This window comes from Fonsecaea monophora (assembly GCF_001642475.1).
Source record: "Fonsecaea monophora strain CBS 269.37 chromosome Unknown Scaff83, whole genome shotgun sequence".
Classification (NCBI taxonomy): Eukaryota; Fungi; Ascomycota; class Eurotiomycetes; order Chaetothyriales; family Herpotrichiellaceae; genus Fonsecaea; species Fonsecaea monophora.
Window position 1 is genome coordinate 120,604 of NW_019174014.1, and position 23,487 is coordinate 144,090.

Consider the following 23,487-nt stretch of genomic DNA (forward strand, 5'->3'; position numbering starts at 1 on the left):
AAGATGTGATACATGGGAACGACGCTCCATTTGATGATTATATTGATCCTTCCGTCTGGGGCTCCTGAATCCGGGGCAAGATCGGCCGTCCAGGGGCAGAATCCCAGCCGCTTGAATTCCGGAGAGCCTGATCCGGAATGTGGCCGGTAGCTCCAACATGGACAACAAGACTATTGCTGGCACTGGGTCAATGGGTCAAGCGCCCGCATGACAGGCAAAAGCTTTCTCGCTTGACCAGTCTTTCCAGGGCTTTTTACATCTTGTCATGCGATCTACCGAGCGAGCGGAGGGAGTCTCGCCAGTGGGGCTTCTCAACATGCATACTCGTGCAAAGTAGGTAGGGGTATTCCAAGTAGATACCTCCAACTCGCATGGCTCAGGATCATATCCTACAAGAGCCTCATTGGAACCCGACTTCCCGTCCCATGTGGGTTCTGGGTTCGTGGCATTGAAGTTTTCGGCAGTTGGCCCGGTGTGGCATGCACCACAAAACCACTTTCAACGGCGCTGGTTCTTTCCAATTAGTATACACAGGGGGGACAAGTCGGCGCCACAACTGCCACTTGTCTTGTGACTCGAAGGCGAGGCGTCGATATTTCAGTTGTACACAGTTGTCGCCGGGCCAAAACTCTGGTTGTTGAAGTCACCAAACTTCTACGCTGACGAGAACGATCTCGAGAGTGCAATGGAGCAACAACAGCCCAGTCGGCGGCCGATGACTGCCTGCCAGAAAATACTGGTCCATCATGCGCTCGGCCTTGAGACTCCGTACGTGGAACCAGGGACCGTAATCCGCATCGCTCCAGATTGGTTTCTGGCGTCTGAAGTTGCTTGGTTTGGCATGAACAAAAACTACGAGCGCATGGGACGTCCTGGCATTCGGCGCAGAGACAGGTTCTGGCTGGCAGGGGACCATGTCGTGGATCCACGAGTGAATCATCAGGCGTACGAGAAGTCTCTGATCGAGGCGTGCGACCAAATTGCTAAGGAAATGGACCTGGGAGACAACTACGCTGGGCACAACACCACCATCATGCATACAGAGTATTATCGTTCTCGGTGTCAGCCTGGTATGCTGGTTATTGGCGCCGACTCTCACACGTCTTCAGCTGGTGCGCTAGGGAGCCTTGCAATCGGCGTGGGCGCAACCGATATGATCCTGCAGCTTGTCACTGGCGAGACATATCTCGAGGTCCCAGAGATTGTCCGAATCAACTTCATCAACCGACCACCTCTTGGGACCAGCGGCAAGGACGTTATACTCGGGGTGATGCGAAAACTGCGCAGAAATACCGTTGCAGCTGGCCGGCTCGTTGAGTATACCGGAGAAGGACTTCAGTACCTGTCATGCGACGCCAGATTCGCCATCGCGAACATGACGACCGAGTTCGGCGGAATTGGCGCCTGTGTTGTTCCCGACGGAGTCACCATGCAGTACATCCAACGTCGAAGAGATCCACGACATAAATCGGACAGCCTCTATTTCTGGCCAGACGACGATGCGCAGTACGCCGAAACATATGATGTGGACCTATCCGAACTGGAGCACTTCATTGCGCTGTACCCTTCTCCAGACAATGTTGTGCCCGTCTCAGAAGCAACGGCACAGCTCCAACACCTGCAAGGTGTCTTCATAGGAGCCTGCACCACCACGGAAGAAGAGCTGATTCTGGCTGCGTTGGTATTAAAGGAGGCGATGTCTCAAGGCTGGAAACCTGAGGCGCAGGGACTACGACGTGTCACTCCCGGGTCCAATTCCATCATCAATCGCCTCAAGGAACTAAACCTTCTCGAGGTGTACGAACAGGCCGGGTTCGAGATCGGTGCGCCTGGATGCAGCTACTGCGTGGGCATGGGAGTCGACAAGGCCGGGAAGGGGGAGGTGTGGCTGTCTTCTCAGAACAGAAATTATAGGGATCGCATGGGCCCCGGGTCCATCGCCAACATCACCTCTGCAGCGACGGTGGCCGTCTCCAGCTTCTCCATGTCACTGCAGAATCCCTCGGAGATCCTTGCTAAGATTGACATGGCCGAGTTTGATGCCATGAGGAGATACGGTGCACAGGAGGCACGAGAGTCACCACAATACGTCGAGCCGGAACTCCTTGCCGCTGCACCAACGCCAACCAAGGGCGACGCAGAGGTATCCCCATCATCTGCAGAAGAAAAGCCGGCGCCCTCGCTTCCCGAGTCGATTCGAGGGAAAGTGCAGCGATTCGGAGACAATGTTGACACAGACAGCATCATCCCGACCGACAAGTGCCATTCCCACCTCACCCAAGAAGAAGTCGCCCGTGGCGCATTCTGCTACACTCGACCAGAGTTCTATGATCGCGCACAGGCAGGGGCCTCGATCGTGGTCGCCGAGAAGAGTTTTGGCTGCGGCTCTTCGCGCGAACAGGCGCCCAAGGCCCTGAAGTGGGCGGGCATCCAGGCCGTGATCGCCAAGTCGTACGCCTTCATCTACCAGCGCAATCAAGTCAACAACGGCCTGATGGGGATCAAGCTACTGGACGAGGACTTTTACCGGCTCGCCCAGGAAGGGGAAGAGGTCACGATCGATGTCAAGAACCGCAAGATCCACTGTCAGGGCCGGACGTGGGACTTTCGACTAGATCGCATTCAGGAACAACTCCTCGCCGAGGGCGGATTGATCAGCACGTACGAGAGGTACGGACCCGGGTTGTTCTCGAAGCTGCAGAGTCTGGATCAGAAGACGAGCAGAAGGTCTTTACAAGACGGTCCCGATGCTGGGTTTGTTGAGGAATCATCAGCCAAAGCCACGTCTTTGGAATGGTGAGACGGGTCGCTTAGGGCCTATACATATTAGGCCATCACATCAAGACCTGAAGAGAAGGATGACCACGGAAATAGAGAGACACACAGGCTCGCGAATCAATTCATATGCAAATTCTTCTTATTACAACTCTACCAAAGGCTTTAACCGTGGAAGGGGTTTTGGGGGGGATTCCCATCTGGACCAGCTAAGATGGATAGTACTCGAGCCCATATTCGCTGGATCCTTCGAGTGTGTGGATTGGCTTGCCGGCCTTTTTCAAGCGCTCCAGCTCCTGTCGTTTCATTTCCTCTTGCATCTGCAATTGAGCGCATAGGCAGTCAGCATCGCTGAACTTGGAGCGGCCGACCAGAAGAGAGCCAGTAGACTTGACAGTCTCTGAGGTGTTGTCCTCGGAGAGAAAGAAAACGTACCTTTATCCTCCCACCCGCATTGGGAAGTAACTCCCTCGGTGCCGTAATTTTCCACTCGGGCAGACCCTCCGGCCGACCCAGGTCCTTGAGTGTCTTGGCCTCGACGAGGCTATACTTGCTGTCGGGCCTGTTGTAATTGAAGGGCTCCTTGAGGGCGACGGGCGGGTTCGTGATGATGCGGACGTTTCGGAGCAGGTTGCGCGACGCCGAGTGCAGCATGAACGGGTGGAGGAAGTAGACGTCGCCGACGTTGCCGGTGGCTTCGTGGAAGGACTCGTCGCGGCAGAGGCTGGGGTCTTGGACCCACGAGTTCCACAGCTTTCGGCGGTCCGGGTTCGACTTGGGGATCTCGGGGGATCCTCGAGGCGCGAGATACGGCGTGGCGCCCCGGGGCATCGAGTACTGCCGAGTGGTGGTGAGGGAATGTACTCATATGTGTGTGTGTATACGCAAGACTGGCCTGTGGTGAAAAGGAACGTACCAGTCTCTCCGCCACCAACTTTATTCCGTCCGTACAGATGACGGTGCCGCCTCCCTTGGGCTTGATCTCGGTCAACAGGGGAATCACTAACAGTGCTTGCTCGGGCGAGTCCAGGAAGTGGGTGAACCAGTCGCCGTCGCAGTGCCAGTTGTCGAGGGACCTCATGTCCAACGGGTCTGACTCCTTGTACTCGGGTTTGCCCAGGTTGGGGATGAAGCCGTCTTTCCAGAATTTGCACCTGCATCGCCGATGGATGAGTACCATTGACCTGAGGGAATGTATATATCTATGTACGTATATGCGAGTCTAATACATACCATTCAGCCACTCGATCCTCCCCTCCCACCAACTCACACATGGCTGCGTACGCCTTGGGCGCGTGTTCCTTGATCGAGACGACCGTGTGGCCAGGCATGTTCAGCTTCTCCGTCGGCCATGTCGACTTGTCCTCCGGCGAGGCGCCGAGTCTCGTCCAGATGGAGCTGGTCCATTTCTCAGCGAACTCGGGGGAGAAGCAGTTTTCGATCTTGATGAAGCCGTGGTCCATCCAATGCTGCTTCTGGTCCTCGGTCAAGGAGAAGTCGGTCCATTCGCTGATCTTTCCTGGCATTTTTAGGGAGACTTGACTTGTCTTCACATGGGTTGATACTGCTTAGCTAGCCTTGTTGGCCTCGTCGGTGAGGATCGGCCATGGCAGATATAGATGGTATTTGTACTTGTAGCCGCACTTGTCCCCGTAGACGCCAGATGCTGGACACTGGACGCCCTGCGATTGCGACTCCGACGTATGGGAAAAGCCTATGGCCGTCGTCCCCGGGAATTAGCCTAATTGACAAGTAGGTAAACGGAAGACAACGAATGAATTGCCATTGTCTCTCTCAGAATATTCCTAGTCGGCCTTCCTCCGGGGCCTTTGAGCCTTTATGGTCTCCTTGGCCGGTCATGCCCATATTCCCGCGGGGGATTGAGTTATCCGAAAACATCAGGTTTCTTTGACGAATGGGTGACGAAGAAGATAGATTAGCAACCTGCCAGACGCCGCATTTGTCCTCCTCAGTTATGTATCATGAGACCCGGTTTCCTGGTTTCCTCGTTTCCTGGCATTTGACTCCATCCAACTGGCTACCTCCATCCTCGACTGTATATATCCGTGTAACCAAAACCCCCTACACCTCACCTCATGACTTCCCTTCCTCAGTAGCACTGTTGGCTGGACCACTCTCACCCTTTTCAATATTCTCCCGCCGGAGTTGATTCCGCTTGCCCAAGATGCGCAGGGTGCGTTCGCGCTCTAGCTCGGTCATCTGAGCCCAATTGTCGATGCGCGAGAGGGTGCCGTCTGAATTGATGACCAGCGGCCCGAGGGCGTCCAGCTTGAAGGTTTGGGATACCTCTCCATCTGCATTAATTGATGTTGACGCGTCCTGGGGAGCTGGGAGCGCGAGCGGAGTTGATTCAGATGTTTTTGCGGTGTCGTCCTTGTCGTTTGCTGGTCGTTGAGTGTCTGGATTTTCTGACTGATTTGCAGACATGATTTGATTGTGTTTTGTCTTCTTTTTGGAGGGTTTGTCCTGGGTAGATCGACGATGCTCACTGGAAGTTGCGTTTTACTTGTCTTGCATTTGGATATGGAGGAATGATTTCATCTCTACACGTTGTCGACGAATAAATCATTGTATAAATAATTATGCCTTGACAATTGCCAATCCTCCTTCTTGACCCTCGCTGTCGCTCGTCGCGCCTGGTAGAAGCTTCCAGGGGCTCCGCTCCACTCCACACCAGCCACTTTTCGAACATTCTCCAACTTTTGCTTTGCTGCTCTTCAACACAAACACTACCCAGTTGGGGGTGCCATGGTGCCTATTCATTTGGGTACCAATCGGAATTGATCCTGGCAAAGATAACATGTCCCTCTACTTGTAGCTTCTGGACAAAGTGGTGTGTGGCTGTTGGCAGACGAGCGCGGCACAGCACACGGGATTCGGAATACGAGGTACAAGTGCAGACTGACTCAATTTGTACATGATGATTCTAGCAATGGCCTACCGCATTCCACATTCTGCTTCAAAGCCTCCCCAACATCTACAGCTTCGCCAGAATTTGGCCACCATCACCGCTCCCCATGACAATCTCATCGCTCTGATAATAAGGGTTAAATGTCTGCTTGTTTAGCGGATTCAACACGTGTGCGCGGTGGAAGAGGTCCTCATAGACCCGGCCGTCGTAGCGACCAAGGGCACTATTTTTTTTTGGTGAGTTGTTAGTTTCCCATTTTTCAGAAGTTGCCTGGGGAAAGGGAAACAGGGATGATACTGACCTATCAAGCAAATAATCTGGGATGGCCCATGCATCGACAAGGCGCACCGCGTGTGGTCTGATCCGCGCCATCAACTCCAGCACCCGAGCCGGCAACTCGTTCAGATCCGCCGAAGTGACTGCGCCAGAGTTCTGGAATTCGCGAGCTTCCGAGTCCATGGTGTAGAGGGCAAACAGGCGGAAGAGGTCGAGGAGAACAGCACGCGTCGACGCATCGAGGTGAGCGATCTCGTTACTCCTGCTGTCTGCAGCGACGGCGGCGTAGAAATTCGACACCAACATTGCCTGCGAATAGGCCCTGCTGAGCTTGTGGAACTCGATGAGCAGGCTGTTCCACGACTTTTTCTGGATCTCGCGCGCCTCGTACGCCCGGTACGCCATGCTGGCCATGCGCCAGGTGAAAGCGTCCACGATGGCCTTGTCGCTCCTCAGCACGTCGAATTTGGGCTCTCGAGCCCGGGCGGACAGATACGTCTGGATATGCTCCTCGGTCTGGCTCAGTGACTGGCTCTTGTTGGGCGCGTGTACCATGTCCTTGACCTTCTTGATCAGATACCGGGCCACTTGCTGCGTGATCATCCAGTTGTCGCCCTCGACCGTCGGCTTGGAGAGGTAATCCGCATTTGCCTGCACGAGGCCGGTACCTCCTCCGAACCCGTGGCCGCCCATCGAGCGGCGACAAGTCTCGATCCCATCCGCCGCGAGCGTGGTGGCCAGACTCTTCAGCCCGGCCGACGTGCTATGCAGCTCCGAGAGCGTCGCCTGGTCGACCGTGTCGATTGTCTTGTCGTTCTTGCGCGTGCGCTCGTACAGCCGCCGCATATACGCGCCCGCGTAATGCAGGGCAAACGTCGTGGCCAGCAGGGGCAGAATGCGAATCTGTACCGTCGTGTAGTCGAGGACAGCCGTCTCCAGCGGTTGCGTTGGGTTGTCCTGGTCGCGGAATTGACGTCGGATGGACAGATAGCGCACCGCAACCGTCACGGCGCGAGCCAGCACGAGACGGGCGTTCATGACAATGACGGAACGACCTCGAGTGAGCTGGCCATAGACTGACGCGGGGTTCTTGGGCTTAGTATAGACCCCCGTCTCTGGGTCGAGGCGAGAATGCCTGGACAGCATGGCACTGTGGGGGATACTATTCATCGTGATTAGCCAGGATTAAAGGGGAGGAGAGACAGGATCCTCATACCGGTGCTGATGAAACAAGCAATACGCGTTGTCCATGGAAGCGTATCCATACTTGGGACCTATATCACCGACAACGATACTCTTGGGCGGTTGATGCGTCTTCATGTCGCGGATCTGGACCAGGAACGCATGCGGGCCGTAGGACTTGTAGGTCCCATTTTCAGGCAACATGAGCTGGGCAATGACCACGGCATAGTTTGCCGTTCGACCCAACGTGCCGTTCCACCACTTACTCGCCGTGATGGTCGGACTATGGAGGATGAATTCCTTGGTGGCGGGATCCCAGCGCGCCTCCGTCTCGATGCCGCGCACGTTGCTCCCGTGACCCAGTTCCGTCTGGGCATACGCCCCAATGACCTCCCACGCGGCGATCTTGGGCATCCAGTACGCGCGCTGCTCGTCGCTCGCCTGCTCCCGCACGGCGGCCGTGAAGAGCGAGATGTGCAGATGATACGGCTGGATGTCGTCGACGAGGTACTCGGCCATGAGGAAGTCGTCGTCGGTCCACCCGTGCTTGTCCTGGAGCTGTCTCATCCGCTTCCCTCGCGCCAGACCCAGCTTGTACCGGTCCGGTCGCGACAGGTTTGCTTGGTTGGACTTGGAAAAGACCTTGTCTCTGCCCAGGATGTCCAGTACCCGTCTTTGCCGCTCCAAGTACTCCGACCCCATCAAGTGCTCAGACAGCTGGGGGATGTTGACGCCGGAGCATTTTCGCTCGTTCGCAATGACTGTCGCGCCATCGGGCGCCGCAGGCTTGAGATTAGCGCTGAAGTCACTCATGGCTGCTGCTTGTGGGTAGGAGAAAAAGTTGAAACTCTGTGGTGACCCTGTCGAACCGTGTCGAGAGTCTTCTTGGAGATGAGACTTCACGATGGTAAGAATTTTCCTGGCATTAATGTAGTGTCGGCAATGAATGGTACAGTAATATCTACGGATACTCTCGTCGGCACTGGTCAGCCAGCCTCACCTGATATTGGAGCATTGGTTTTGCTGAAGGACTTGCCGTTGAGCCATGTGCGTGACAAGATGTGGAGCATTATTGTTTATTCAAGGACTAGCCAGGCATTTTTTTCCAACAGGGCTCATGGATCACGGTCGAAGTCAAGGCAATTGTCCGAAACGGGAAATATCCGAATGCCTTATAATAATAGCGGGGGATCATTATCCTCGGGGTGTTGCCTGTTAGCTAGTGCGACATGGACCTCGTGATGCAGGACAAGTATCCGGGATGCGGTTTCAGGTTTTGGATAGGTCCGTTGAGCGACCCATACCCTTGATACTGTCTCTAGCGGTGTAATTATCTAGTGGTGGCGGCATGTGATATCGCCAAACTTCTAAGTGCGGCGACTTGGACCGGCGATTCTGTGAACCGGCGATTTCGTCCACCGGTGATTTTGCTTAATTTTCGATAGAATCTACCTCCAAATTTGGCTGGCACTCGCTTTCTGTTGAACATCAATCTGCATTCTGCTATTGCCGACCTCAATGTTGCCTGTATAATTGATGTAAACAGACGCTAGTCTGCTTTAGTAGACACTATTCCTGTTACGGATAGTTCAGCCAAATCGCCGTTGTATGAAATCGCCGTCTAAATCGCCGCCCTGAGTCCTTCCGAAAGGCGAAAAAAAAGGCTTAGCAATTCTTATGTCTCCCCAATATCGGATATTGTCTCCGAGAGCGACCGGTACCTTGTCCCTACGCAAATCCTTCTCACACAGATCCTCCCTCGCATCATTGACTCGTCACAAACCCACGACCAAGACCACCTTGGCTGGCTTCCTGACACCGAAACACAGGCCCGACTTGTCCATATCATAAGCAAAGCATATCGGTGCTTGTCCCTCTAGCTCTGATAGCGAGGGTTCACCGGATGGAACCATGTCCATCATGCTGCCTATGAAATCATCGTCCGACCTCTCTTAAACCTTGTTGTCGGGGATCTCTTCAACATGGCGTACATGGTCCATATCCATAACGTATTTTTCCTCGTACGCCTTCTGTTCATGAAGACGAGCGAGATTGGCTGCGGAAATGGCACTGTGTTCGGCATCCTCCATGGCTCGTAGAGGCATGGCATGTCCCGTTTTCGCCTTGCGTCTTTTCGCCTCCCAGAGCAGCCACAACGGCAAGCTGGCAAAGCTGATGATGGTAAATGCGATAGTGGATGACGCAGCCGCGAAGCCTGGCAAGTACCAAGGGGCGTCTGAGCTTGGGAAAATCTGCGAGCATTAGCTTTTGTGACCTGTATGAAACGCTCTAAAGAGATCGCTTCTTACCTGAGGACCAATGATACTTGCGATCGATAACGATGCAATGGCAGTCGCTCCACCGATGGCTTGTTCCGCCGCTCCATACAATGTCGAGGTTCGATATGCGAGTGCAGCTGGCTGTGCGATTGAGACCATATTGCCGAGGAACGCCAGTCCGTAAAGCTGGATCGGCGTCATATCACCGAAACTCTTCTGTGCTGCCACATGGGTCCAGATGGCGAAGCAGGGAATAGCCATGGCTGCCGGGATGATATAATGCCAGATTCGCTCACGCGTCCAGTCCGAGTGCCAACTCCAGAAAGTATATACGACAATAGCCACAAAGTACACGGCCGAGGTGTATTCGTTGGCCTTGGTGCTGCTGAATTTGGCAAACTGCGATCCTTTAGTGAGACAGGCTCGAAAAAAAAAGGTGAAGAACAGCAACTTACCACTTTCAAGATAGTTGGCAGGAAGGTCCCGAGAGCCACAGCGACGATCAACAGGCAAAGATAGGACACGAAGAAGACATATGTTGACGGTCGAGTCATAACGTTGAAGAAAGCCGGCCAGTCCCATGTAACGTCTGTCTTTCGAGTTGCTCCACGGCCAAAACGATTGACGGCAATGTAACGTTCTGAGATATGTTTAGCAAGATATTCCGTACCCTCGGGCGGAGGCAGTACACCATACCTCGCTCAGACAATGATTTCGAATCCTCGGGGAAGGTCAGGAGGAGAAAGTGCACAGGAATGGCACAGACAATCCTATACCACAGTTAGCATCCAGCTCTCAAGACAATTTTTGGTGAACCGAAGAGCAAGAACTCACGGCATGGCTCCCTCGATGATAAACAGCCATCGCCAACTCTCCAGCCCACCTTTTCCGTTGAGCTTCTCGTGTCAGCACAGTGTGTTTCTAGGGGGGGCCAGATCTCGAAGACCTACATGATCGATTCCCACGGCCAAAAACCCTCCAACTCCTGAAGCGAGGGAATTGGCAGCATGGAAGACACCAATCCGCCAGGCTCGCTCGTGCGGCTTATACCAGAAGGAAAAGTACATGATGCAGGCGGGCACGACGCCGGATTCGGGAACACCCAGGAAGAAGCGGGCAGCAAGCAAGCCCGCTCTGCTGTGAACGGCACCGATGCACATGACAATCGCGCCCCAGAGAACCATGATGACGGGAAAGTATAGTTTCCCAGAGAAGCGCTTCATCAACAGATTGGACGGGATAAGCAGGACGGTGACCATGAAGTAAGTGACGGATACGGCCTGTCTCTTCATCAGTATTTAGAGACCCTCAGCTTGTGGCGGCAATACCCACCCAGTTGAAGTCCGATCCCTTCAGATGTAGAGTCTCTTCGAAGCTGCTAGACTTGCCAGCTTGCAGGACATTGACGAATCCCATATTGGCCCGGTCCAGATATGCCAGGAAGTAGATGATGCAGCAAGGAAACAAGACTCGTGCGTCAAGCTTCCTCACCAGCTTCCGCTCCTCCTCCTCACTCCAGTCCTGGATTGCTGCAACATGCTCGATCCTATCTTGGCTGCTTGCTGTTGAGAGTTAGTAATCAGCTTCAAAGAGTCTCGCTGCACTGTTCGGCGAACTGACCATGGTGACCATCAACACGCTTTGGCCAGAAGGCGTTACGGAGACCCCAGCCTCCAATGTAGATGCCCTCAGCCTCGGCGGCTGCCTTTGCTTCTTTCCAGCCAAACATTGTTGTCACGATATTGCTTCCTTCGGCCGATGTACCTTGCAAAGTGGGGGAGGTGACAGAACAATAGTCACACCACAGACAGTCCAAAGGTCAAACCCTCTCATATAGACCCCTGGGGAATGCGGTAGGCATAGTATCCACGTGTGCTCCATACGGGGCCCCAGATACCGAGTATACAGGAACGAGGACACACTAGCGACGGAATGTGGCCGGCGAACCGACCTGTCCCCTCCCAATACCCCAATCGTGGTGGCGACGGCGATTGCGACACGGGGATTTCCATTCTAGGAAATCGACTCAATGGCTCTCTCCAAGATAAATCCGACCCCTCATGAGGACGGAAGCTTGCGCAATTCTCCTAGAACAGAAACGAGGCTGAGGGGCCAAGAGGAGGAGCGAAAGTCAAATATTGCCCTCGTTGACGGGTTGATATTACCAAAGCTCGAGCCTGTCTCCTGATCTATTCCTTTTCTCTCCCGGTTGAACACGAGATAGATTGTTGCAGATTGCCATCATGTCAATCCGGTCAGATGATCTAGCAGAGTTGCCCTTGGATGGCCCTTCAGCCGCCGTTATTGTCGACCGTGTCAACTATCCCGACGATCGAGCGCAATGGGTACCGAAACACCAAGGCCCTAACGTCTTCCCGAACTTCTTCCTGTTCAGCCGCTTGCTGCGTTGGTGCTATAGGCCCAATCTTGTCGCTGTCAAGGACACTACTTTCGGCTATACAGCCGACTACACTCAGCTCCTAACTGATGTCCTCCATCTTCGGAATGTGTTGAGACAGACGCTGCCGCGACATGTTGTCCAGAAGCTCGACAGAGACGAAGAAGTCTTCATCAACCTTCTCGGGCCTGGTGGCTATGAATTCGTCGTGGGCTTTTTCGCCTTGATGGCGCTGGGTGCCGTCATTGTCCCGATATGTAAGTGGCTTCTCTGAACCTCAGCACTTTCAATGTGTTAAACGGATGCAGCCCCTGATCTTCCTCCCAAGGAAGCAACATACTATGCCACCAAATCAAGGGCCTGTGCCGTCCTGGTTGCACAGAAGAGCGTGCCGCTGGCACGGGAGCTCGAATCGATAGTTCGCCAACAGCACAACGAGAGTTTCCGTGCCATTCAGATCACGCCGCATGTCATGCAGAAGCCCCTGGATCCAAGCCAGATACAGATTTCGTCGGATCCGTATTTCGATCTGAACAAGTCCGGTCTGGTCATCTTCACGTCGGGCACAAGCGGGCCCCCCAAGGGAGGAGTCAAGCGGAGAGGCTTCCTCTACGACGTGGCTACATCCTTCAGCGACCAACAGGGGATCAAGGAAGGGGACATGGTATTGCATGTGCTGCCTGTGCACCACGCAACTGGTGTCACCGTCACTTTAATTCCTTTCCTGTACAGTGGAGGATGCATCGAGTTCCGCAGCGGTGGGTTCAACGTCGAATGGACCTGGGAACGAATTCGACAAGGGGGTCTATCCTTCTTTTCGGGAGTGCCGACCATCTATATGCGCCTGATGGCCTATTATGAACAGCGGCTGTCAAAACTGCCACCGCAGGAACTACAGGAATACGTCAACGGCTTGAACGAAATCAGGGCCCTGCTCTGCGGCACCTCAGCCCTGCCTCGGCCTCTGCAACAGAAGTGGACGAAACTGAGAGGCGGTCGAGCGATCTTGACACGCTACGGTGGTACAGAGTTTGGAAATGCCTTCACAGTAACGCCGCGGTCACAAGGCGTGCCAGATGGCTCTGTAGGGGAGAAGGCGCCAGGGATTGATCTCAAACTCTCCAACGGCGATGAAGGAGAGGTGCTCATCCGAAGTCCCATCTTGTTCTCCAAGTAAGCTGCTGTCTTTTGTCTTCAAACTCACTTCCAACTGATGACTGACCTACGCAGGTACCTGTTTGACAAGGAAGCGACGGCGAATGCCCTCGATGCTGATGGCTATTTCAAGACTGGAGACATTGCCCGTCGGGAAGGGAAATACTACTTCATCCTGGGTCGAGCATCCATCGACAGTAAGAAATCCCATTGAGTCCACCGTATCACCACTGACTTGATTTCCAGTAATCAAAAGCGGTGGCTACAAGATATCCGCGTTGGATATCGAACGAGAGATCTTGGGTCTTGGGTACGTCGCCGAGGCCATGGTGGTCGGTGTCGAGGACGAGGAATTTGGTCAACGGGTTGCCGCAGCACTAGTCCTCCAGCCAGATGTAAGTAACGATGGGTCTATGTGTGGTATATTGAGCGAGCTAACCAGAATCCCAAGGCACCACGAGACCTGACGTTGGAAAAGCTTCGGCGCGATCTGAGAGGGACGCTGGCTGGGTACAAGATGCCCACGCTCCTCCGTGTCGTGGACGAGCTCAAGAAGAACGCCACGGGCAAGGTTATCAAGAAGGTCCTTGTCCAGGAACTGTTTCCCCCTGAAGGACATGCCGACGTGCAACGATGGGTATCTAAGAAGCGGGAGAGCAGGCTTTGATTTCGTACATGGCTGTCAGGGTGGTGCAAGGTCCTGAAGGAGGGATAAAATCCCCAGTCACCTAGATTTGTTATATATACCAAGTATAGACACCTCTATAAGACGTTCCAGGGAGAAGACATCGGGCTTCTTGAACCTGATCTGAGACAATTCACCAGCACCATTTCACCAAGACTCTCTACTTCGCAATCTTTAATCCCACTCATTGGCACATTACTCCAGGACCTCTCTACAATTTGACCTTTGGCTCCCTCGTCGTCTGCTTATGATGGACGTAACTCACAGCCCGATACGCCGAATGAGCCTGACCCCATAGCTCGTTCCTCAACAAGCCATAAACCCCCATTTTCGCCTTGGACTTCCACTGCTCGGCGATCTTGACAGCTTCCTCGAGCATCCGATCCGGCGGGGCGATGACATCCACGATCCCGTCCTCGAGCGCTTCCTTGCCGGTATACCGGTGCGCCTCGAGCAGGACCTTTCTCGCGACCTTGGGCGCGAGTTTCAGCCGCAGCAGCGACCCCATGCCGTCGTGGTGCAAACCGGCAATCACGGGGGGCATTTGCCAGAACCCGCGCTGCGAGTTCATCACGCGATAGTCATGCGCGAGGGTGAGAAGACAGGCACCGCCCATGACGTGGCCGGTTATGCACGCGACTGTCGGGAAGGGGAAGTCAAGGATAGTGGCGAGGAGCTGGCTCTCTACGTTAGAAGGGAACCAAAAGTGCCTCCTGGGGAGGAAACAAGAAGGGGAGGGGTTGTGCCAACTCACAGGATAGAAACCGTCGCATGAAGCAAACATGTTGGTTTCTCGCTCGTCGAGATCGAGTCCCTGCGATACATAATGTTAGAGCTGCTTATAGCGGAGAAGAACAGCTAATCGTCAACTGACCGTGGTGAAGAATTTGGCATCGCTGCCAGTCAACACCACCGCGCCTTCGGCATCTTGACCCAACTCCTTCTGGATCGAGTGATATGCTCGGATGAGCTCCTGACAGCAAGCAACGTTGAGACGATTCTGCGGGGGTTTTCTCAACGTGATAATGAAGACGTCGCCTTTGCGCTCGACGCTGAGGTACTGGTAGCCCATCTTGTTGCCGATCTTCTGCCGCGATGGTAGTTGTCACCTGAGAGTCCAGAGTCCTTTTGTTATATTCCAGACGGTCTATTTTAGTCCCGTCTTGTTGAATACCGCTGAGGGTTCTCCAGAGTTTTCCGCAGATTGACCGAGCAACTCAGGTCGTTCCTGTGCTAGTGTGTGGAGAAGATGACAGACACAATCGCATTTGGCAAATGTCGGGTGGAGGCTGGGGATTACCGTATTAGGGAATTCCCGATACTCTGCCCGCAGATCAAGTCAAGGACTAACTAGCAACCAGCAACCTACCTAGGTCCAAGTGGACGTCCAGGATACCGGAGTACTGTGGGTAGTTTGCCGTTAGCCGGAGCTTGACATGACTTAGACTATGGCAGTAACAACGCGTCCGCCGACAGTATATTCATATCCTCTGGACTTGGACATGGTGTCCCGTGTCGTCGGCAAGCCCATGTTCTTCACTCATCATGTCTCGAAACATCCCAGTCCAGCCAAAGGATTCCGACTTCACATTATTCCTTTGGGGAGGTGAGGAGAAGCTAGAGCGAAGGAAGACTCTGCTCAAAGCCTTGATTGGCAATCCCATATTCGACAAGAAGAATGTCACTCTGCCGTCGTTGGCCCGCAAAGATGCGTGGACTCGGGCGGCGTTGCAGAGCCGAGAGCTCATCAGACTCAAGTTTGAACAGAACTGGCCTCATCGCCATTTTATGGAAGCCATCAAACTGACGGACAATATGCTCCCTGTCCAACCACAATTTAGAAGTATGTTCTCCGTCCGTTGTATAGATGTGATGATGGTGGAAGATGCGATTTTGACATTTTGTTACTAGTCTTCATGTCAAACCTGGAGCGGCAAATGTCGGACGAACAAAAGAAGATCTGGATCCCCAAGGCTGAGCGGTTCGAGATCTTCGGCTCGTACTGCCAGACCGAGCTGGGCCACGGATCAAACGTCAAGGGCATTGAGACGACAGCGACTTTCGACCCCGACACCGACGAGTTCTTGATCAACTCACCAACCATCAGTAGCACCAAGTACTGGATCGGTGCTACTGGGGCGTGGGCTACACATGGTATTGTTGTAGCACGCTTGATAATCAAGGGCAAGGACTACGGCAACCATTTATTCCTGGTTCAGCTGCGCAAACTCGATACCCAAGAGCTCATGCCAGGATGTGAGATCTATGAACTCGGTCCCAAAGCGTTCCAGGGCATGCTGGGGACGGATAATGGTGCTCTTCGGTTCCACAATGTCCGCATCCCACGCTCTCAGATGCTCGCCAGAAACGCACAAGTCCTCAGAGACGGCACCTACGTCCCGCCAAAGAATCTCAAGCACTCGTACGGGTCAATGGTGACGGTGCGTGCTCTCATGGCCGAGATCACAGGCTGGGACCTCTTGAAAGCCGTCGCCGTGGCATACCACTACACCACTTTCCGAAGGCAATTTTCGAATCGCAAAGATGGCTCTGAAACCCGCGTGTTCGACTATGCGAGTGTGCGATACCGATTGCTTCCACTGCTTGCCAAGGTGAGACTTGTATCAAACAAGGCATATCAATGGACTTAATTAACAATTCTTAAAAGGCCACAGCGCTTGTCGTAGTCGGGCAAGCTATCAAGCGTGCCTATGATGACTACACGGCAAATTACTTGAAGACTGACGACACCTCTCAGCTGGAAGATCTCCACCTCCAGACGGTCGGTGCCAAGGTCTACTCGACTGAGATTACGGGATACGGCGTGGAAACCTGTCGCATCGCCTGCGGCGGCCATGGATACAGCGCCCTGTCAGGATTTGGCCGGATGTACGCCAACTCTATCAACTCCGTCACCTACGAGGGCGACAACTATGTGGTGGCCCAGCAAGTACCAAGGGCTATCCTCAAGCACTTCAAAGCGTATTGCATTCCCATCTTCGCCGTTCTGAGAATTTATACTGACGAATCGACAGTGGAACTGAATCATCCCTTCCCTCGTTGTCATACCTGTCTTTTCTGCGCGATACCGCAACGCCACAGCCACTGCGTATCAAGTCACCTCAAGAGTGGCTCGAGCGCGATGCACAGAGATTTATTCTAGAGCAGCGGCTTGTCGCTTTGGTGCAGCAGCATATCCAAGACACGAATGCGGGTCGCGATACCAGCTACGCATGCCACGCTTTGACAATGGCACACGGCGACTTCATATACTGGAAGGGCTTCTGGGAAGTGGTCGACAACATCCCGAACGATGCAACTTACAAGAAGCCGATGACGGCATTGGCCCAGCTGGTATGTTCCAACTCAGACCACCGAGTATCATCTTAATACGATACTAACCACTTCTTCTTCATTAGTTCTCCCTGTCCATCGTAACTTCGGCACATGCAGTACTATGTCCTCCACTCTCTTTGACATCCGATCAGCGCTCCTCACTACGCCTGGCATATGACGCGATTATTGTTGAGGTGGCAGATCAGCACGCGCAGGAAATCATCGATGCTTACGGCTTCACCGAGTTTGAGCTGGACAGTGCGTTGGCGAGAAGCGACCAGACCCCGTATGAAGCTTTGCTGGACGGCGCCCGGAAGAGCGAGATGAACCACATGCAGCATCTCTGGCCTATGATGGTGAGCACGAGACAATTGTGGAAACAGGTCCAGCAGGAGAAGGAGAAGGGCGTAGCTAAATCGAAATTGTAGAGTTGCACTCTGCTGTGCGAGAGTTTGTGTGGCGGAGACATTTGAGTTTACTTTTCCCCACCCGTTGGTATTCCCTTGTGCAAATGAGATTCACGCCAGAGAGGTAATAGGTAACAGCAAAGACTTGCCTCATATACTGCTAGTGCGAGAAAAGGGTGAGTGAAAAGTGCTTGAATGGGTATTAACGCCGAGGTCGGAGGTTGATAAACTCCGCACGAGGCTGATGCGACCCACTTCTCTCCTCTTCCCAATGAGGTCTAGTGGCTTCTTAGTCCCCGGGTCTGGGATTATCACCATCATCGTCGCTTTAAGACTTTTCTTCTTGAAACCTCTTGTCTGTTTCTCCCTCAGAGCCTGTATGGTGCGGAACATGGGTATACGGTGACACCGGGTCCGTCTTCAGCAATGGCCACATTCAAAAGCTATGATCCGTCCAGCATAATTACTCGTCCGCATCATGCTCGCGCGTGCGAGGCCTGTTATGCTCGAAAAGGTAGGTGCAGGAGGACTCGGCACCTCGAGCCTTGTCATTCATACCGAGTACACTTGGCCGAGCCCAGCGCTGACCTCAACAAGTACGTTGCGATATATCCGGGACTTCTGGCACGTGTTCCAACTGTGCCGAACATGGTACCCCTTGCAAGTGAGTATCACGGCAGCATCATCATCCAGATGGACCACAGTATAACCTTTCTTTTTTTAGACCCCGTTTGCGGCGGCGGAAAGACCACAGTCACCAGCGACCCCAGCCGGAGAAAAGAGCCAGAACGGTGTATCGAACTCGGAATTCGGCAGCGAGTCCTGTCTCCCAGGAGACTAGCCACCAGCCGCAAGACTGGAATCTGACCGCCCCGTCGCCACCGCCACAGCATCAAGCCGATACCCCCATGGCACCGCTTCTGTTCATCCGCCACTGTGTCGCTGCCCCAAGTCCTGTCGACCTGGCCGCGGCGGCCTCGTCTCCCAGAGTTGACGAATTCTGCAATTCATCGTACCTGTCGCGACGGGCTGTCCTAGGAGATGACTTTCCCGGGCTCGACTACTCGCACGGCGGACGGCAGCCCTACGAGCACACGCTAAGCGAGAGCGACATGAAAGTCCTGGAGCTCTACAATGCCTTTGATCTGCCGCCAGTCCCCGTCCGTCAGGTATTTATCGAGATCTTCTACGAAAAGTGCTGGCCATGGATGCCGGTGGTGGACGGTGGAATGGTCTCGGCCGACGCCCCTTCAGAAGCGACCTCGCTGGTGGTTCTGCAAGCCGTTTTGCTCGCTGCCGCGACAACCAAGCCTAAGAGCGACACCACCCTCCCCGCGCAACCGCAATACCGCAAGGTCAAGGCGTTGATTGACACAGGCGCCGAGAGCAACCCCCTCAATCTTCTTTCAGCGTCATGTTTGATGCAATTCTTCGCGCCCTCGACGCCGAAAGACATCTCTATCCACCATCCGACATTCTGGGGGAACTATGCGCTCGGTCTCGCTCAGCAGATGGGTCTTCACATGAAGTCCACCAGACCCAGCAGCCAGGAGAGGCTCAGGCGAAGGGTATGGTGGACTTTATACGTAAGTTTCGATTCTCGAAATGGATATTGACCAAGCGACTAACACGTTGCGCAGGCAAGAGACAGTGTCATGTCCTCGGCCCATGGCCGTCCCCGACTCATCAACCCGACAGATTGCGTGGTTGACCCGCCGTCGATATACGATTTTCCAGACCCCAGCGACATTCGCGCCCAGATCTTTGTTTCCTACGTGGCCATTACAGAAATTCTGTGCGATCTCTGCCAGCTGCTCACGCGGCAGAACGACCCTCCTCCAGCCGAAAAGAACAAAATAGGTCTCCGACTCCTAGACTTTGTTCGATCACTGCCACTCGCTCTCCGACTTGTCCAAGCCGACGGGACCGCGGCGCCGTACTCGTTCGACCTGGCCCAGCTACACATCTACCTCCTCATCACCATCATCATCCTCTACCGGCCCCGATCCATCTTCTACGTCCCACCATCCAGCTCCCCCGCCATCGTGGCGTCGAACCTGAGCTTCCGCATCTTCGAGGCCATCGAGCTGCGGGGACACACCTGCTCGCTCGTGTCCGGGTTCGCGTGGAACCTCCTCGTCACGGCCATCCCGCAGGTCTCCTGCCTGCGGATCCCGTCGTTGCGGGAAGAATGCAAGGGGAACCTGGACACGCTGGAGCGGTGTTTCCGGACCCTGGCGACAACCAGGCCCGCCGCGGCGGCGAACCTGCGCAACACGCAGGAGATCCGCAGGGTGGTGGAATCCAAAGAACCGCTCTCGATGCCGATACCGCCGCGCCTCAGTGCCACCGACGACACCCTGTCCTTCTCCCCCCTGGACCTGTTCGACCCGTACGGCGCCGACGTGCCGGGCAACTACGACCGCGTCACCGCGGCGCTGGAATTCTCGGCGACCAACAAGACGTTTCGGAACGCTCCGAACACGAATGGTCCGCACAATGCCGAAAACGTCCCACTGCAGCAGCCCCCGCGAGATCAGACCGTGCCGCACGTGTTCCCTGCCCAACAGACGCAGTCGTCGGCGTTCACGCCCACGCCGAGCAACCTCGGCGGGACCACGATGTTGGACGACGTGCTCGACTTTGAACTGCTGGGGAACAATTTCCCCGAGGATGGCTGGATGAGGAACTGGGTCAACGAGTTACATATCCTGGGGGAATGACCGGGATCTTGATCTGGGAGAACACTTACAACTGGCCAGACCAGGCAGACACACATCCGGTGGGAAACTATTGACCCTTGGATCCGATACCGTCTCTCGCCATAAGCCTGGGCCCGGCCCCCGACCCTGGCCTGACCCTGGCCCTGGCCCTGGCCTGACCCTGGCCCTGGCCCTGGCTTTGGCTCTGGCCCTGACCCGATCCCGAAGTAGGTCGTTCGGTTCGTCCAGATAGATCTGAAATCTCATGGGGGAAGTAAGACACAAGAGGAGCGAAAAGCTTGAGAGGGACTAACGTTTCGTAAGAGGTAGAGGTAGATTCTCCCCCTAGTTCTGAGATCTGGAAGGCGATGGAACGAGTCGAATTGTATATTTTGTAAGTATGTATGTATGCTATGTATGCATGCAATGTACATAGATGGATAGGGACAGTGAGTGAATTGCCAGAGGTACACAGTACGGTCACCCTCTTGGTGCCCCTTGTTCCGGCTGATTGCTTCTCTCCCTCCTTTTCTTTTGATCTTCTCTTCTCTTCTCTCTCTCTCTCTCTCTCTGTGTGCATGTGTGTATCTGTGTGTGTATGTGCGCGTGCCCCCCTCGTAAGGCCAACCAACACCAACACCATCTCCGCGAACCTGGCTCGCACTTTTAACCCATCCGACCCTCCACAAAAACCGGGCTGGCCTTGTTTGTGGAGACTTTCCCCATCTGCGCAATTGTCTCACCGTTCGCCGTTCAGGGAGACATCCACACAGCCACCCGCCCATCGTATCCGTTCGCGGTCAGGCAGTGCAAGGCAGTGCAAGGTAAGACAAGGCTACACCTGCTCGTCGACTAAAGATTCTCCTCGTGTCCGGCGATTCTTGAACCTAGGTCCATACAAAGTGGGCAGACCGGGTCCAAACACCGACAAGCACCGGGCGGGCCAACCGGTGGACAAAGCGCGTTGGCGAGCGTTAACCTAGATAGGATGTAGCTGGAAAGTCAGTTTGTTGTGGTGTTGCAGTTGAACCCGTACGTCTATAGTGTCTGTGCTTGTACGAGCAAAGCGGGCGGGGAGGGGGTCCCTTTTCAGGCCATCTCCATGCGGTTATGTGTGAGTATGTCGTACATGCATTCGCATCACGTCGCATCGCATCGCATCACATCACCAACCGATCATCCTGCATCATCACCATTGTAGGCGCGTTCGACCTCTCACCCACCTCGTTAGTCAGTACCACAGAAAGGGACAGATACATCCCCAGTGGCTGTGTCCCTGTTCAGCAACAAATCAAGTCTCCATCAACTGGTAACCTGCCCAACTAGCATTTCATGGCAATGGGAGATTACCCCATCTACATACCCATGCCGCAAAGCCACTTTGCATGGGAAAATTTTAGTTTGATCCGAGAATCGCATGTTCAAAAAAACTTCGGTCTGGCAAGGTTGGCCGCGTCATGACCACTTGCCATACCCTGTAGCTTCTTGATAGAATGCATCTTCGGATCAGGACTGTGTTACACTTCCGCCGCCAGAGTGGCCCGTGCATAGGGAGCTTGACGAGGACCTGGACAAAAAGAGACTTCCCCATATCAAGATATGCTAAAACCGGCTACGAGGTTGCTATCTCCGCACATGTGGTTTCGCCGAGGAAAGAGCCCTGTCGAGTTGCAATGCCCGGGTGCATGGTAGCTTAGTAGTTCGCCGTTGTTGTCGTTGGATGATATCTTGAGAAAATCTGTGCTCGACGAATCCGCACGATCATATTTCTGATATAGATGGTGCGGATGGGTTTATTGCGGTCCATCGCATGCCAGATGGTGACCTGCTTGATACTTAACCACCCTAGTGTCATCTTCCAGAGTGTCCCGAAGTGTAGGTCACCACGGCGCCTCTTTGTGCCATCGGCGTATCACACCACGTAGACAATCATCATTGAATCCCTGGGCCTCACCCAACCTGAAGAACGCCACGGATCGAGATTCCGGGGCCTTGTCGGGTTGGGAACGACAGAAGTTGCCCTTGCTCTGCCCCAACTCAGCACAAACCCAAACGAGGGTCCAGCGTCGGCGGAAACCCCAGAGGAATAGATGGTTAGAGTTCGCCCCAAGAGGCACCAGAGTGTGTTTGGAATGGGAGAAAATGGATCCCAACCTTCTTACCACCACTAAGCCCAGCTGTGTCAATCTCACCCTGAATGCGGCAAGGCGGACTGCCAGCCAGCCCTCTGGTCCCTCTGATCGCTCTGGTCCAATAACTGCCCCGCCCAACACGTCGTAGGGGACATGATATATTGAAGCCGTACATCGCATCCTTTGCCAGGTCAGTCTCAAGATGGAGAACGTGGGCTGGGATTCTACACCATCACCGGGGATCCAAAGTGCCACACACCAGTTTTCCCCAGATTTCCCTTCGATAGAGACTGCCAACGTCCGCCCAAAAACGGTCGGAAATGGGCGGGATTCGATAGACCAACTGTCAACCAATACGGCCCACTGTCCCCTTGTCTTTGTCAGTGTCGGGGCTCATGTCTTATAACCACAGTGAAGGCGTTCCAGCCACGGGTTGGCATCCTCAAGCATCCCATCACCATCCGCCATACTTGGCCACGGCCTGTGAGAATACTTCTCTGTTTATACTGCCCAATACGGCCTCGAATCTCGTCCCTGTCGACGTCTCCGAGTATCCTTACAAAAGAACTGGGCTGCCTCTTCAGGGAGCACAACAGTCCCGGGCCGATCTGTTGGCCGGCAGGATCTGCTTGCCAGTCTCCTCGCCCGAATATGGCGATGGGGATCATTTTACCTGGCTCGCCCAGCAATCGAGTCTTCACGACAACAGCAGTGATACGACGCCTGCCCATATGGCTCTGGCCCGTCAAATACACCAAGACGGTACGAGTCCTGACCCTTGTGGGCAAACGGAAGCCAGCTATGGCTCCAGGACAAATGCTCAAGAAAGGAATAGATCCAGTACCAGCGATAAAAGACAAGCCCACTCCATCACGGAGCGGAGATATCGCGACAAGGTAAACAACAAACTCAAGGAGCTCTATTGCACTCTGCGCGAGGCCAAGTATCAGCTCCAATCTCAGATCGAGGCTTCGGAATGTATCATCATCAGCGAGCCATTCAATGGCATGAAGAAGTCCGATGTCATCAACGATGCCATCACCTACATTCAGGAGTCCGAGGTCAACTTCCGGCACATGGCAGAGGAAATCCAAAGCCTCAGAAGTCAAATCCGCCATTTGGAGGATCACGGAGATAGCTTGACAAGAATCAACTCTTAATGGGGGATGCCAGGACCTACCTCGCTGCCGTACCATAACAACAGGCACAGACTCACTGCTGGACGGGG

The 23,487-nt window shown here is 54.2% G+C and overlaps 10 protein-coding genes across 10 annotated transcripts; 5 read left to right on the forward strand and 5 right to left on the reverse strand.

Moving 5' to 3' along the window:
• Positions 1 to 371: 371 nt before the first annotated feature.
• AYO21_08999 (hypothetical protein) lies at positions 372 to 2,800 on the forward strand (the record flags this gene model as incomplete). Its single annotated transcript, XM_022658938.1, has 2 exons — positions 372 to 438; positions 582 to 2,800. The coding sequence occupies 2 exons, from the start codon at positions 372 to 374 to the stop codon at positions 2,798 to 2,800; spliced, it is 2,286 nt and encodes a 761-aa protein (XP_022508778.1).
• A 184-nt stretch (positions 2,801 to 2,984) lies between these two features.
• AYO21_09000 (hypothetical protein) lies at positions 2,985 to 4,301 on the reverse strand (the record flags this gene model as incomplete). Its single annotated transcript, XM_022658939.1, has 4 exons — positions 2,985 to 3,164; positions 3,211 to 3,612; positions 3,692 to 3,959; positions 4,009 to 4,301. 4 exons carry the CDS (start codon positions 4,299 to 4,301, stop codon positions 2,985 to 2,987), a joined length of 1,143 nt encoding a protein of 380 aa, XP_022508779.1.
• A 568-nt stretch (positions 4,302 to 4,869) lies between these two features.
• Positions 4,870 to 5,223, reverse strand: AYO21_09001 (hypothetical protein; the record flags this gene model as incomplete). The annotated part of the gene is made up of 1 exon (XM_022658940.1): positions 4,870 to 5,223. One exon carries the CDS (start codon positions 5,221 to 5,223, stop codon positions 4,870 to 4,872), a length of 354 nt encoding a protein of 117 aa, XP_022508780.1.
• Positions 5,224 to 5,773: 550 nt separating this feature from the next.
• AYO21_09002 (hypothetical protein) lies at positions 5,774 to 7,978 on the reverse strand (the record flags this gene model as incomplete). Its single annotated transcript, XM_022658941.1, has 3 exons — positions 5,774 to 5,930; positions 6,009 to 7,145; positions 7,200 to 7,978. The coding sequence occupies 3 exons, from the start codon at positions 7,976 to 7,978 to the stop codon at positions 5,774 to 5,776; spliced, it is 2,073 nt and encodes a 690-aa protein (XP_022508781.1).
• Positions 7,979 to 9,117: 1,139 nt separating this feature from the next.
• On the reverse strand, positions 9,118 to 11,173 carry AYO21_09003 (hypothetical protein; the record flags this gene model as incomplete). Its single annotated transcript, XM_022658942.1, has 8 exons — positions 9,118 to 9,417; positions 9,475 to 9,843; positions 9,900 to 10,084; positions 10,141 to 10,214; positions 10,279 to 10,343; positions 10,395 to 10,724; positions 10,777 to 11,006; positions 11,065 to 11,173. 8 exons carry the CDS (start codon positions 11,171 to 11,173, stop codon positions 9,118 to 9,120), a joined length of 1,662 nt encoding a protein of 553 aa, XP_022508782.1.
• A 514-nt stretch (positions 11,174 to 11,687) lies between these two features.
• AYO21_09004 (hypothetical protein) lies at positions 11,688 to 13,664 on the forward strand (the record flags this gene model as incomplete). The annotated part of the gene is made up of 5 exons (XM_022658943.1): positions 11,688 to 12,099; positions 12,151 to 13,015; positions 13,073 to 13,194; positions 13,244 to 13,392; positions 13,449 to 13,664. The coding sequence occupies 5 exons, from the start codon at positions 11,688 to 11,690 to the stop codon at positions 13,662 to 13,664; spliced, it is 1,764 nt and encodes a 587-aa protein (XP_022508783.1).
• A 229-nt stretch (positions 13,665 to 13,893) lies between these two features.
• Positions 13,894 to 14,754, reverse strand: AYO21_09005 (hypothetical protein; the record flags this gene model as incomplete). Its single annotated transcript, XM_022658944.1, has 3 exons — positions 13,894 to 14,358; positions 14,437 to 14,496; positions 14,557 to 14,754. 3 exons carry the CDS (start codon positions 14,752 to 14,754, stop codon positions 13,894 to 13,896), a joined length of 723 nt encoding a protein of 240 aa, XP_022508784.1.
• Positions 14,755 to 15,227: 473 nt separating this feature from the next.
• On the forward strand, positions 15,228 to 17,446 carry AYO21_09006 (hypothetical protein; the record flags this gene model as incomplete). Its single annotated transcript, XM_022658945.1, has 5 exons — positions 15,228 to 15,525; positions 15,594 to 16,294; positions 16,351 to 16,664; positions 16,718 to 17,036; positions 17,102 to 17,446. The coding sequence occupies 5 exons, from the start codon at positions 15,228 to 15,230 to the stop codon at positions 17,444 to 17,446; spliced, it is 1,977 nt and encodes a 658-aa protein (XP_022508785.1).
• Positions 17,447 to 18,333: 887 nt separating this feature from the next.
• AYO21_09007 (hypothetical protein) lies at positions 18,334 to 20,148 on the forward strand (the record flags this gene model as incomplete). Its single annotated transcript, XM_022658946.1, has 2 exons — positions 18,334 to 19,011; positions 19,066 to 20,148. The coding sequence occupies 2 exons, from the start codon at positions 18,334 to 18,336 to the stop codon at positions 20,146 to 20,148; spliced, it is 1,761 nt and encodes a 586-aa protein (XP_022508786.1).
• A 2,506-nt stretch (positions 20,149 to 22,654) lies between these two features.
• AYO21_09008 (hypothetical protein) lies at positions 22,655 to 23,419 on the forward strand (the record flags this gene model as incomplete). Its single annotated transcript, XM_022658947.1, has 1 exon — positions 22,655 to 23,419. One exon carries the CDS (start codon positions 22,655 to 22,657, stop codon positions 23,417 to 23,419), a length of 765 nt encoding a protein of 254 aa, XP_022508787.1.
• Positions 23,420 to 23,487: the final 68 nt, after the last annotated feature.